Source organism: Vespa mandarinia, unplaced genomic scaffold, assembly GCF_050613455.1.
Source record: "Vespa mandarinia isolate Hongniang unplaced genomic scaffold, ASM5061345v1 scaffold_50, whole genome shotgun sequence".
NCBI classification, from domain to species: domain Eukaryota; kingdom Metazoa; phylum Arthropoda; class Insecta; order Hymenoptera; family Vespidae; genus Vespa; species Vespa mandarinia.
The window spans coordinates 31,608-46,225 of record NW_028197184.1 but is presented as its reverse complement, the minus strand read 5'-3'; the positions used below and the strand labels follow the sequence as shown (position 1 = coordinate 46,225).

Genomic DNA, 14,618 nt, shown 5'->3' with positions numbered 1-14,618 from the left:
GTGTGCCCGGCCACTAAGCATAGGACAGATCTATGCTATATTTGTAGGAATCCGGGCCACCTGGCCAAATTATGCAAGGATAAACCTGAGTGTACGGTGCGTGCAGACGCTGACCAGAAGTCGACCAACCACCGTGCCGGTTCTTGGGGGTGCCCGGTAGTGCCTCCTAGAAAATGGATAGACAAGGATTTCGGGAGGGCACCAAATGTTTGCCTTGAGACTATCCAAGAAGATCCGCATAAGGTCACTGAAAAAACAGCAGCGAGGACAGTGAGAGTGACCGAGAGAAGGGAGTGCATGAAGACATGGAGGTTGAACAAGGTGAACCGAGCACCTCAATAGGTGCAGAAGCAGCAGAGGGTTAATAGGCAATGACCTCTGCTATTCTACAGATAAACATGAACCATGCTCAACGTGCGCAGTACTTACTGGCACAGCCCAAGAGCGAAGACAGAGTGGAGATTGCGATCATTGCGGAGCCATGGTGGGTTTCTCCTAGGGATGAGAGGTGGTTCTCATCCCTAGGAAAGAGATCGATCTCAGCGGTGCTTGTAGACGAATGTGAAATGCCCTGTTGCATGGTGCATCGGGGTCTTTTTTATGTAGCAGTTAAATTGGGGGACTCGCTGGAAGTTTCGGTCTACTTTCTTCCCAGCGAGAACATTAACATATTTTCTAGAATCCTTGATAAGATCGAAAAGCTCTTAGCAACCTTCCCCACCCTCTCAGAGCTGGTGGGTGGCGAATCTAATGCCCGGTTCAGCAGAAGAGACCTGGAAGGCAGGCGTAACCGTTGGAGTGAGTTGTTCTGCTTCTGGGCGAACAGAATGAAGCTGGGTCTGCTGAGCTGGGTTAGCTATCCGACCTGTGCCCGACCACCGGGGTCGAGCGTTATAGATCTAACGTGGTGCACGCCGGAAGCTGGCGACCGTCTCACGGACTGGAGGGTGGATGTGGCTGAATCCCTGTCGGACCGCCTATATGTTAGATTTAGTTATAGTCACGAGGCCATACAGTTCTGAAATTCACGCCCACAACATAAAAAGCTCCCTCGTTGGAAAGATAACTCTCTTGATGAGGACTACTTGGTTGCTGCACCCATTTCAGGAGAACGGATGGGTGGTACTATGCGCGGGGAGAATACGGCCAGTGCGGACAGCGCAGACAAACTTGTGAAGTGGGCACAGTCAACATTGAAACACGCGTGCGACACGGCCATGTCCCGGGTGGGGGTACAAATGTACTTACTGGTGGACGGACGAATTAACGAACCCTAGGGTCGTTGCAAGGACCACAGTAAGGATACTTTTCAGGGCCTGGAAAAAGAAGAATATGGAGGAAATAGTGCCGTGCCTGGACTCCCGAAGGTACGCAAGAAGCGCCCTAACTAGGGCCATTAAGGAAGCCAAGGAGAACTCCTGGAGGGACCTGTTAGAAACTAAAGAGAATGATCCATGAGGAAGAACTTTCAAATTCGTTTTGGGAACCTTCTGCCTTATGCCCAGCCAGTAACTGTAACCCTGGAGGATGAGGTACCAGAGAATATACTCTCTGAACTATTCCCAGGAGGACCGGGAACTGATGAGCAACAGGAGCCTGCACTCGCAGGGGGTGACTATCTCTGCGGAGATGATCTTGGCTGCCGCCAGGAAAGGAAAAGGTTGGAAGGCTCCTGAACTGGATGGGATAACAGGTGTGGTTGTTTGTGCTGCATCGACACACTGTGGGAAATGGTGAGCGCAGTGCTTCTCTGCATGCTTGAGGACTGGAAAGTTCCCGTCAGCGTGGAAGATAGTGAAGCTTGTTTTGATCAAAAAGAAAAGGGATGCTCCCCCAGACTCACTAGGATCATATAGGCCCATACGCGTGATTGGCGAACTGGGGAAACTATTCGAGCGTATAGTTGTTGGCCGGATTAACAGATACTCAGAGGCGATTCGGACCCTGGCGACATCACAGTATGAATCTAGAACGGGCAGATCTACTGTAGATGCCATCCTCCATGCCTATAAATTTGTGTAGACATCGACATAGAACAGAAAAGTGGTTATCCTGATGAATCTGGATATCTCCAACGCTTTCAATTCTGTGCAGTGGGCCGTTATCTTTAGGGCATTGGAGCGGAATAACCTTCTAAGCTACCTGGTGCACATCATCAGGACTTACTTAGACAATCACGCCGTAACATATACAAACAGAAATGGACGCGCCGTGGAAAGACATGCGTATTGTGGGTTTCCACAGGGATCCGCTTTGGGCCCTACGTTAATGAACATTGCCTATGACAGTGTCCTCCGAATCCCGATGCCAGGTGGCTCCAGTGTTGTCTGCCTTGCGGATGACATGGCCGTCCTGTCATCGAGATGGAACCTGTCTCAGACTATCATAAACGCTGAGCGTGGCTTGGACGTTTTGATGGAGGTGATCGAGGGGTTGGGTCTTAAAGTGGTGCCGCAAAGGAAGGAGGCCATGGCCTTCCCTGCTTCTGCCTTCTGCAGACGCAGGAATGACCTGCCCCCTAAGATTTGCTTTAGAGGTGTTTGCGTAGGAATTACAACAAACGTTATATACCTGGACATAGAAATAGATTCAAGAATGTCGTTCAGGCCTCACTTCGAGGCCCTAATCCCTAAAGCAGAGGGTGTCCTCTGGTGCGTTAGGAGGCTTCTTCGGGTCTTTCACGGGCGGGGGAGATGAAGCGATGCCTCAACAGCGGCGTGATCTACTCGATACTCCTATATGGGGCTCAACATATTCAACTCTCGTGTTGTGGCGCGCCATCGTGGGAGACATGAGGATCGTGCGGGCTATTCGGTGCATCCAGAAGAAGGTGGCGATCCGGGTGTTGTGCTTATAGAACGGTCTTCTTCCACGCGGCTATGATGATAGAGGGTATCCTCCCTCTCGCTAATCTGGCACCCCGGCTAACGGAGACGTATGCGGCTGTTAGAGACGCGGAGGGACCTGCTCCGCCGTTTACTATGGCTATGCTCTTGCCAGAAGGAGGGCAATAGATGCGTGGAACCCTGAGGGACTTGGACTCGTATGAGCTCCAGCAGCAAAGGGAGTGCGTGCGAGGGCGCCTATCGCCGAATGGTTAGCTGAATGGATTGGTAGGACGTTCTTGATCGGAACGACATTTCACACCACATAACTGATGACTGAACATGGCTATTTCTCAGCGTACTTAAATAAGATAAGGATGATTCAATCCCCATGTTGTTTCCACTGCGGGGTGAATGAGGATATGGCTGAGCACACCCTGGTTGGCTGGCCGGCGTGGACGGATGCCACGAATGAGCAAATCGCTGCGATTAGGATAGGGCAGCAAACCCATCCCATTATAGTCAGGGTCACCTTGACTGTCCCGGGGGGATGGGCGGCCTTCCAGACCTTCGCAGGGCGGATCACCCGTGCAAAGGAAGATGCTGAGAGACGCAGGGAACGGACGCAAGATGAAGGAAGTATGAGTGAGGGTGCGGGTGTGTATGTAGACAGGTGTGCGAACGACAGGCCGCATGGGAGAGTAGCTCGAGTGCGGCCACCTCACGCAAGGCTCTGAGCTGCTCAGGTTGCGCTTGGTTTACGAGTCGCTACTCTCTAGGTGCGAGTTTGTGTATACATTGAGTGTGTGTATGCAGGCGTGAATGGTTCAGGTCAGAGCAACATGGGGTGCGGATCGGGTCAATATGTATATAGTTATGGAGCAATTGCGTCTCCGGAGGCTCGAGGGTCCCTATCAAGTGCGCCATATTTGTATGAATGGCGATGAAACTATGAGATCAAGGCGAATACAGGCCTAGCTCAGCGAGGAGGGATACTGGGCGTATTTGTAATACGCTTACGCGCGACCCCGCCCATCCTCTCACTCCTCAGCGTGTTAGCAATAAAGATCGGGAGGTTTTTAGTTGGAAGGCGATCCGAACCTGAGAGTATTCTCAGGCGTGTTGATTCCGACATTTCCCTGATTATCGGGCTCTGGGTGCCTATGAAGATTTTTCATCCTGGCGAAACAAATGAGAATACCTTGCGAACCAATGCGTCTGTAAGACTTCGAAATATTCACAATCGTTGAGTGAAAATCATGCGAGTGACTTCGGTCCAATGCGACTGTCGGACTTGGAAATAACCCGACTAGTCCGTGATAAGTTTTGCGAAAGCCTCTCGAACCAATGCTGCTGTAGGACTTAAAAATAATACGACTGCTCGAGGAAAAGTTATATGAGTAAGTCTGGGACCAATGCGGTGGTTGGTCTTGGAAATTGCATACAAGTCGAGAGAAACTTGTGCGAGCGCTTCTTGAACCAATGCTGCTGTGGGGCTTTGTAATATTCCGATTTTTCGAATAAAAATTGTGCGAGTGACTGCAGACTCATTGCGACTGGTGGACTTGGAAATATTCCCAGTAGTCGACGGAAATATATGCGAGTGCTTCTCGAACCATTACGACTGTCGTCCTTAGAAATATTCCGACTAGTGGAGGGAACATTATACGAGTTACAATGGAACAATAGCGCTTGTTGGTCTTGGAAATATTCCGAGTAGTCAACGTAAAATTATGGGAATACCTCTTGGACCTATAAGACTGTCGGGCTTGATGACTTTCCGATTAATCGCGGGAAAGTTATGCGATCAATTAGTGGACTACTGCGGCTGTCTGCATTGGAAATATACGTACTAGTAGCGTGGAAGATACGCGACTGCCTCTAGAAAAAAAGCTATTGTCCTACTTGCTAATATTTCGACTTGTAAATTGTCAATTGATCGAGTGACTCCCGATACATTGCGTCTATCGGTTTTGGAAATATTCACACTAAGCGACTGAACGTTATTCGATTGTCTCTCGTAACAATGCGGCTGTTGGACGTAGAAATATTCCATCTGGTCCAGGGAAAGTTATGAGACTGCCTCTTGAACAGATAAGACTGTCGGATTGGAAATATCCTGATTTGTAAAGAAAGAGCAATGTGAGTGTCTTGTGAATCAATCCGACAGTCGGAACTGGAAATATACCGATTAGTCTAGGGAAAGTTATCCGAGTGTCTCTGGAACTAATGCGGCTATTGAACATGGTAATATTCCAACTAGTTGGAAGGAAGTTATGTGAATGCCTACTGAACCAATACGGCACCCTAACTGGGACATAATCCGACTATTCCAGGATAAGTTATGCGAGAGCATCAAGGGCCTATATGACTGTCAAAATTGCAAATAATCCAACTAGTCTAGGGAGATCTATGCGTGTGCAACCCGATCAAAAACGAATGTCGCACTTGGAAATATTCCGACCAGGCGAGTGAGAGTTATGCGTATGCCTCTAGAACCAATACGGCTATAGGAATTGGAAAATACTCGATTAGTCTAGAGAGAGTTATGCGATTGTCTCTGGAAGTAACAAGAACGTCGGATTTGGTGACATTTCTACTAGGGGAGGGGAAGTATAATAATAATATTAATAATAGAAATAATAACAATCATAACGATTATAACGACAATAGCAATTACAATAATAATAATGATAGTAATAATAACGATAAAACGATAATAATAATAATAACAATGATAACGATAATAACGATTATAACTATAATATCGTTAATAGCAATATTAATAACCACAATAATGGTAATAACGGTAACAACGATAATAACAATAATATAACGAAAATAGTAATAATAATAATAATGATAATGACGATAATAACGATATTAAGGAAAACAACGATCAAAACGATAGTAACGATATTAAGGAAAATGAACAATATAACAATACTAACGTAAATAACGTTACTAAAGATAATATCGATAATAACGTTAATAAAGATAATAATTACAATGAAAAACTAACGTAACATACGGTAATAATTATAATAACAACGATAATAATAATAATAACATTAATAATAATGACAATAATAACGAAAATAACGATAATAACGATAATGGCTCTGTTAATGGTAATAATAATGATAATAAAAATAAAGATAACAATAAAAATACCGATAATCAGCGTAATAATGATCGTAATAATAATAATAACGATAGTAACGATAATAAAGGTAATAACGATAATAACGATAATATCGATAATAGCGTTAATGACGATAATATAATCATGATATTTACAATAGTGACGATAATAACAAAAATACTAATTCATAGTATTTATAAACATTAATAATAATGACAATAATAACGAAAATAACGATAATAACGATAATGGCTCTGTTAATGGTAATAATAATGATAATAAAAATAAAGATAACAATAAAAATACCGATAATCAGCGTAATAATGATCGTAATAATAATAATAACGATAGTAACGATAATAAAGGTAATAACGATAATAACGATAATATCGATAATAGCGTTAATGACGATAATATAATCATGATATTTACAATAGTGACGATAATAACAAAAATACTAATTCATTAGCGTTTATAAATATTGTAACCATTATAATTATAATAACGATAGTAATAAAAATAACAACATGTACAGTCATAAGGATTATAATAATAATGACGATAATAACAATAATAAAGTTTCTAACAATAATAATAATATTAACAATGATAACTATAATAAAGATAATAATACAAATATTAATTATAACGATAATAATACAAATAATAATTATAATAACGGTAATTATGATAATAATAATAATAACGATAATATGGGAAATACGATAAAATGACAATATCGTTAGTAAAGATAATAACGATAATAACGTTAATAACGATAATAATAACGACGATAATAATAGAAACAATACTAATGACAATAATAACGAAAATAACGATAATTACTATGACAAAGGTAATAATGATAATAATAATAATAACGATGATAACGATAATAATAATATAAACGACAACAACGATTGTAATAGTTATAATAATAATAATACCAATAATAATAATAATAATAATAATAATAATAATAATAATAATAATAATAATAAATATAATAATAACCATAATAATAATAATAACAATAATAATAATAATAATAATAATAATAATAATAATAATAGTAACAATAATAATAATAATAATAATAATAATAATAATAATAATAATAATAATAATAATAATAATAATAATAATAATAATAATAATAATAATAATAATAATAATAATAATAATAATAATAATAATAATAATAATAATAATAACAATAATAATAATAATAATAATAATAATAATAATAATAATAATAATAATAATAATAATAATAATAATAATAATAATAATAATAATAATAATAATAATAATAATAATAATAATAATAATAATAATAATAATAATAATAATAATAATAATAATAATAATAATAATAATAATAATAATAATAATAATAATAATAATAATAATAATAATAATAATAATAATAATAATAATAATAATAATAATAATAATAATAATAATAATAATAATAATAATAATAATAATAATAATAATAATAATAATAATAATAATAATAATAATAATAATAATAATAATAATAATAATAATAATAATAATAATAATAATAATAATAATAATAATAATAATAATAATAATAATAATAATAATAATAATAATAATAATAATAATAATAATAATAATAATAATAATAATAATAATAATAATAATAATAATAATAATAATAATAATAATAATAATAATAATAATAATAATAATAATAATAATAATAATAATAATAATAATAATAATAATAATAATAATAATAATAATAATAATAATAATAATAATAATAATAATAATAATAATAATAATAATAATAATAATAATAATAATAATAATAATAATAATAATAATAATAATAATAATAATAATAATAATAATAATAATAATAATAATAATAATAATAATAATAATAATAATAATAATAATAATAATAATAATAATAATAATAATAATAATAATAATAATAATAATAATAATAATAATAATAATAATAATAATAATAATAATAATAATAATAATAATAATAATAATAATAATAATAATAATAATAATAATAATAATAATAATAATAATAATAATAATAATAATAATAATAATAATAATAATAATAATAATAATAATAATAATAATAATAATAATAATAATAATAATAATAATAATAATAATAATAATAATAATAATAATAATAATAATAATAATAATAATAATAATAATAATAATAATAATAATAATAATAATAATAATAATAATAATAATAATAATAATAATAATAATAATAATAATAATAATAATAATAATAATAATAATAATAATAATAATAATAATAATAATAATAATAATAATAATAATAATAATAATAATAATAATAATAATAATAATAATAATAATAATAATAATAATAATAATAATAATAATAATAATAATAATAATAATAATAATAATAATAATAATAATAATAATAATAATAATAATAATAATAATAATAATAATAATAATAATAATAATAATAATAATAATAATAATAATAATAATAATAATAATAATAATAATAATAATAATAATAATAATAATAATAATAATAATAATAATAATAATAATAATAATAATAATAATAATAATAATAATAATAATAATAATAATAATAATAATAATAATAATAATAATAATAATAATAATAATAATAATAATAATAATAATAATAATAATAATAATAATAATAATAATAATAATAATAATAATAATAATAATAATAATAATAATAATAATAATAATAATAATAATAATAATAATAATAATAATAATAATAATAATAATAATAATAATAATAATAATAATAATAATAATAATAATAATAATAATAATAATAATAATAATAATAATAATAATAATAATAATAATAATAATAATAATAATAATAATAATAATAATAATAATAATAATAATAATAATAATAATAATAATAATAATAATAATAATAATAATAATAATAATAATAATAATAATAATAATAATAATAATAATAATAATAATAATAATAATAATAATAATAATAATAATAATAATAATAATAATAATAATAATAATAATAATAATAATAATAATAATAATAATAATAATAATAATAATAATAATAATAATAATAATAATAATAATAATAATAACAATAATAATAATAATAATAATAATAATAATAATAATAATAATAATAATAATAATAATAATAATAATAATAATAATAATAATAATAATCATAATAGTAATAATAATAATAATAATAATAATAATAATAATAATAATAATAATAATAATAATAATAATAATAATAATAATAATAATAATAATAATAATAATAATAATAATAATAATAATAATAATAATAATAATAATAATAATAATAATAATAATAATAATAATAATAATAATAATAATAATAATAATAATAATAATAATAATAATAATAATAATAATAATAATAATAATAATAATAATAATAATAATAATAATAATAATAATAATAATAATAATAATAATAATAATAATAATAATAATAATAATAATAATAATAATAATAATAATAATAATAATAATAATAATAATAATAATAATAATAATAATAATAATAATAATAATAATAATAATAATAATAATAATAATAATAATAATAATAATAATAATAATAATAATAATAATAATAATAATAATAATAATAATAATAATAATAATAATAATAATAATAATAATAATAATAATAATAATAATAATAATAATAATAATAATAATAATAATAATAATAATAATAATAATAATAATAATAATAATAATAATAATAATAATAATAATAATAATAATAATAATAATAATAATAATAATAATAATAATAATAATAATAATAATAATAATAATAATAATAATAATAATAATAATAATAATAATAATAATAATAATAATAATAATAATAATAATAATAATAATAATAATAATAATAATAATAATAATAATAATAATAATAATAATAATAATAATAATAATAATAATAATAATAATAATAATAATAATAATAATAATAATAATAATAATAATAATAATAATAATAATAATAATAATAATAATAATAATAATAATAATAATAATAATAATAATAATAATAATAATAATAATAATAATAATAATAATAATAATAATAATAATAATAATAATAATAATAATAATAATAATAATAATAATAATAATAATAATAATAATAATAATAATAATAATAATAATAATAATAATAATAATAATAATAATAATAATAATAATAATAATAATAATAATAATAATAATAATAATAATAATAATAATAATAATAATAATAATAATAATAATAATAATAATAATAATAATAATAATAATAATAATAATAATAATAATAATAATAATAATAATAATAATAATAATAATAATAATAATAATAATAATAATAATAATAATAATAATAATAATAATAATAATAATAATAATAATAATAATAATAATAATAATAATAATAATAATAATAATAATAATAATAATAATAATAATAATAATAATAATAATAATAATAATAATAATAATAATAATAATAATAATAATAATAATAATAATAATAATAATAATAATAATAATAATAATAATAATAATAATAATAATAATAATAATAATAATAATAATAATAATAATAATAATAATAATAATAATAATAATAATAATAATAATAATAATAATAATAATAATAATAATAATAATAATAATAATAATAATAATAATAATAATAATAATAATAATAATAATAATAATAATAATAATAATAATAATAATAATAATAATAATAATAATAATAATAATAATAATAATAATAATAATAATAATAATAATAATAATAATAATAATAATAATAATAATAATAATAATAATAATAATAATAATAATAATAATAATAATAATAATAATAATAATAATAATAATAATAATAATAATAATAATAATAATAATAATAATAATAATAATAATAATAATAATAATAATAATAATAATAATAATAATAATAATAATAATAATAATAATAATAATAATAATAATAATAATAATAATAATAATAATAATAATAATAATAATAATAATAATAATAATAATAATAATAATAATAATAATAATAATAATAATAATAATAATAATAATAATAATAATAATAATAATAATAATAATAATAATAATAATAATAATAATAATAATAATAATAATAATAATAATAATAATAATAATAATAATAATAATAATAATAATAATAATAATAATAATAATAATAATAATAATAATAATAATAATAATAATAATAATAATAATAATAATAATAATAATAATAATAATAATAATAATAATAATAATAATAATAATAATAATAATAATAATAATAATAATAATAATAATAATAATAATAATAATAATAATAATAATAATAATAATAATAATAATAATAATAATAATAATAATAATAATAATAATAATAATAATAATAATAATAATAATAATAATAATAATAATAATAATAATAATAATAATAATAATAATAATAATAATAATAATAATAATAATAATAATAATAATAATAATAATAATAATAATAATAATAATAATAATAATAATAATAATAATAATAATAATAATAATAATAATAATAATAATAATAATAATAATAATAATAATAATAATAATAATAATAATAATAATAATAATAATAATAATAATAATAATAATAATAATAATAATAATAATAATAATAATAATAATAATAATAATAATAATAATAATAATAATAATAATAATAATAATAATAATAATAATAATAATAATAATAATAATAATAATAATAATAATAATAATAATAATAATAATAATAATAATAATAATAATAATAATAATAATAATAATAATAATAATAATAATAATAATAATAATAATAATAATAATAATAATAATAATAATAATAATAATAATAATAATAATAATAATAATAATAATAATAATAATAATAATAATAATAATAATAATAATAATAATAATAATAATAATAATAATAATAATAATAATAATAATAATAATAATAATAATAATAATAATAATAATAATAATAATAATAATAATAATAATAATAATAATAATAATAATAATAATAATAATAATAATAATAATAATAATAATAATAATAATAATAATAATAATAATAATAATAATAATAATAATAATAATAATAATAATAATAATAATAATAATAATAATAATAATAATAATAATAATAATAATAATAATAATAATAATAATAATAATAATAATAATAATAATAATAATAATAATAATAATAATAATAATAATAATAATAATAATAATAATAATAATAATAATAATAATAATAATAATAATAATAATAATAATAATAATAATAATAATAATAATAATAATAATAATAATAATAATAATAATAATAATAATAATAATAATAATAATAATAATAATGATAATAATAATAATAATAATAATAATAATAATAATAATAATAATAATAATAATAATAATAATAATAATAATAATAATAATAATAATAATAATAATAATAATAATAATAATAATAATAATAATAATAACAATAATAATAATAATAATAATAATAATAATAATAATAATAATAATAATAATAATAATAATAATAATAATAATAATAATAATAATAATAATAAAAATAATAATAATAATAATAATAATAATAATAATAATAATAATAATAATAATAATAATAATAATAATAATAATAATAATAATAATAATAATAATAATAATAATAATAATAATAATAATAATAATAATAATAATAATAATAATAATAATAATAATAATAATAATAATAATAATAATAATAATAATAATAATAATAATAATAATAATAATAATAATAATAATAATAATAATAATAATAATAATAATAATAATAATAATAATAATAATAATAATAATAATAATAATAATAATAATAATAATAATAATAATAGTAACAATATTAATAATAATAATAATAAGAATAATAATAATAATAATAATAATAATAATAATAATAATAATAATAATAATAATAATAATAATAATAACAAGAATAATAATAATTACTATAACAACAACATTACTAATAACGATAACAATAATAATAATAATAACAACAACAATAGTGATAATAAAGACTATTACAATAATAATAATAATAATAATAGTAACAATATTAGTAATAATAATCATGATAACTAGAATAATAGTAACAAGATTAGAAATAATAATAATAATAACAACAGAAAAAATAGAAATAATACAATAGTAGTAATAATTATAAAAACAATACCAATAATAATAATAATATCAATAGCAATAATAATAACAATTACAAGAATAATGACACTAACAAAAAAAATAATAATAATAACAATAATTAGAATAATATTGATATAAATAATAATAATAATAAAAAAAATAACAACAATAACAAAAATAACAACAATAATAAGAGTAGGAAAGAATAATAATATCAATAATAATATTAATAACAACAACAATAATAATAAAAATAACAACGATAATAACAGAAAAAAAATAATAATAATAACAATAATAATAATAACAATAACAATATCAATAATAATAGCAATAACAATAATAATAACAGTAACAATAAAGGTAATAATAACAATATGAATAATAATAATAATAACAATAAAAATAAAAATAATAATGACATTAGCAATAACAATAATAATAATAATGATAAGAATAATAGGAATAATAAGTACAATAAAGATAATGAGAATAATAGTATGAATATTAGGAATAGTAAGAACAATATGAATAATAGGAATAATAATAATAATAATAATAATAGTATTATTAATAATAATAATATGATTTATAATAAACAAAATAATAATAAAATTATTCACAAAAATAATAATACGAAATATTACAACAAAAAAATAATAATAATAAGAATAATCATATTAATAAGAATATTAATAATTATCAGAATAAATAGAATAAAAGTAATAATAATAATAATTATAATAATAATAATAATAATAACAATAATAATATTAATAATAATAATGAGAAAAAAAAGAAATGTCAGAATTATAAGAATGACAATAATAATAATAATAATTATAATAATAATAATAATAATAATAATAATAATAATAATAATAATAATACTAATGACTATAACAAAAACAATAATAATAACAATTATAATAACAATCACAATAACAATAATAATAATACTATAAATATCATTTATAATATTAATATCAATAATAATAGCAATAACAATAACAATAATAATAACAATAAAAATAACATTAATAATAATAATAACAATAACAATAATATAAACAATAACAATAACAATATGAATAACAATAACAATAACAATAATAATAACAACAATATTAATAATGACAATAATAATGATAATAACAATAACAATAACGATAACAATATCAACATTAAAAATAATAATAATAATAATAAAGATCATAATAACAAGAATAATAATAATATGAATAACAATAATAATAAGAAAAATAATAACA

The 14,618-nt window shown here is 21.7% G+C and overlaps 2 protein-coding genes across 2 annotated transcripts; both read left to right on the top strand.

The window, feature by feature from the left end:
- Nucleotides 1–371: 371 nt before the first annotated feature.
- Nucleotides 372–1,458, top strand: LOC146872115 (uncharacterized). Its single transcript, XM_085664363.1, has 3 exons — nt 372–983; nt 1,047–1,240; nt 1,314–1,458. Exons 1-3 carry the CDS (start codon nt 372–374, stop codon nt 1,456–1,458), a joined length of 951 nt encoding a protein of 316 aa, XP_085520489.1.
- Nucleotides 1,459–3,157: 1,699 nt separating this feature from the next.
- Nucleotides 3,158–3,562, top strand: LOC146872114 (uncharacterized). Its single transcript, XM_085664362.1, has one exon. The coding sequence runs from the start codon at nt 3,158–3,160 to the stop codon at nt 3,560–3,562; it is 405 nt and encodes a 134-aa protein (XP_085520488.1).
- The last annotated feature ends 11,056 nt before the right edge of the window (nt 3,563–14,618 follow it).

Bases quoted from the DNA above. Each gene is read 5' to 3' on its own strand.
- LOC146872114 (XM_085664362.1), top strand. From the start codon at position 3,158: ATGACTGAACATGGCTATTTCTCAGCGTACTTAAATAAGATAAGGATG.
- LOC146872115 (XM_085664363.1), top strand. From the start codon at position 372: ATGACCTCTGCTATTCTACAGATAAACATGAACCATGCTCAACGTGCG. The intron at 984-1,046 runs GTTAGATTTAGT...CAACATAAAAAG, and splicing joins CCCTGTCGGACCGCCTATAT to CTCCCTCGTTGGAAAGATAA. The intron at 1,241-1,313 runs GTACTTACTGGT...GATACTTTTCAG, and splicing joins TCCCGGGTGGGGGTACAAAT to GGCCTGGAAAAAGAAGAATA.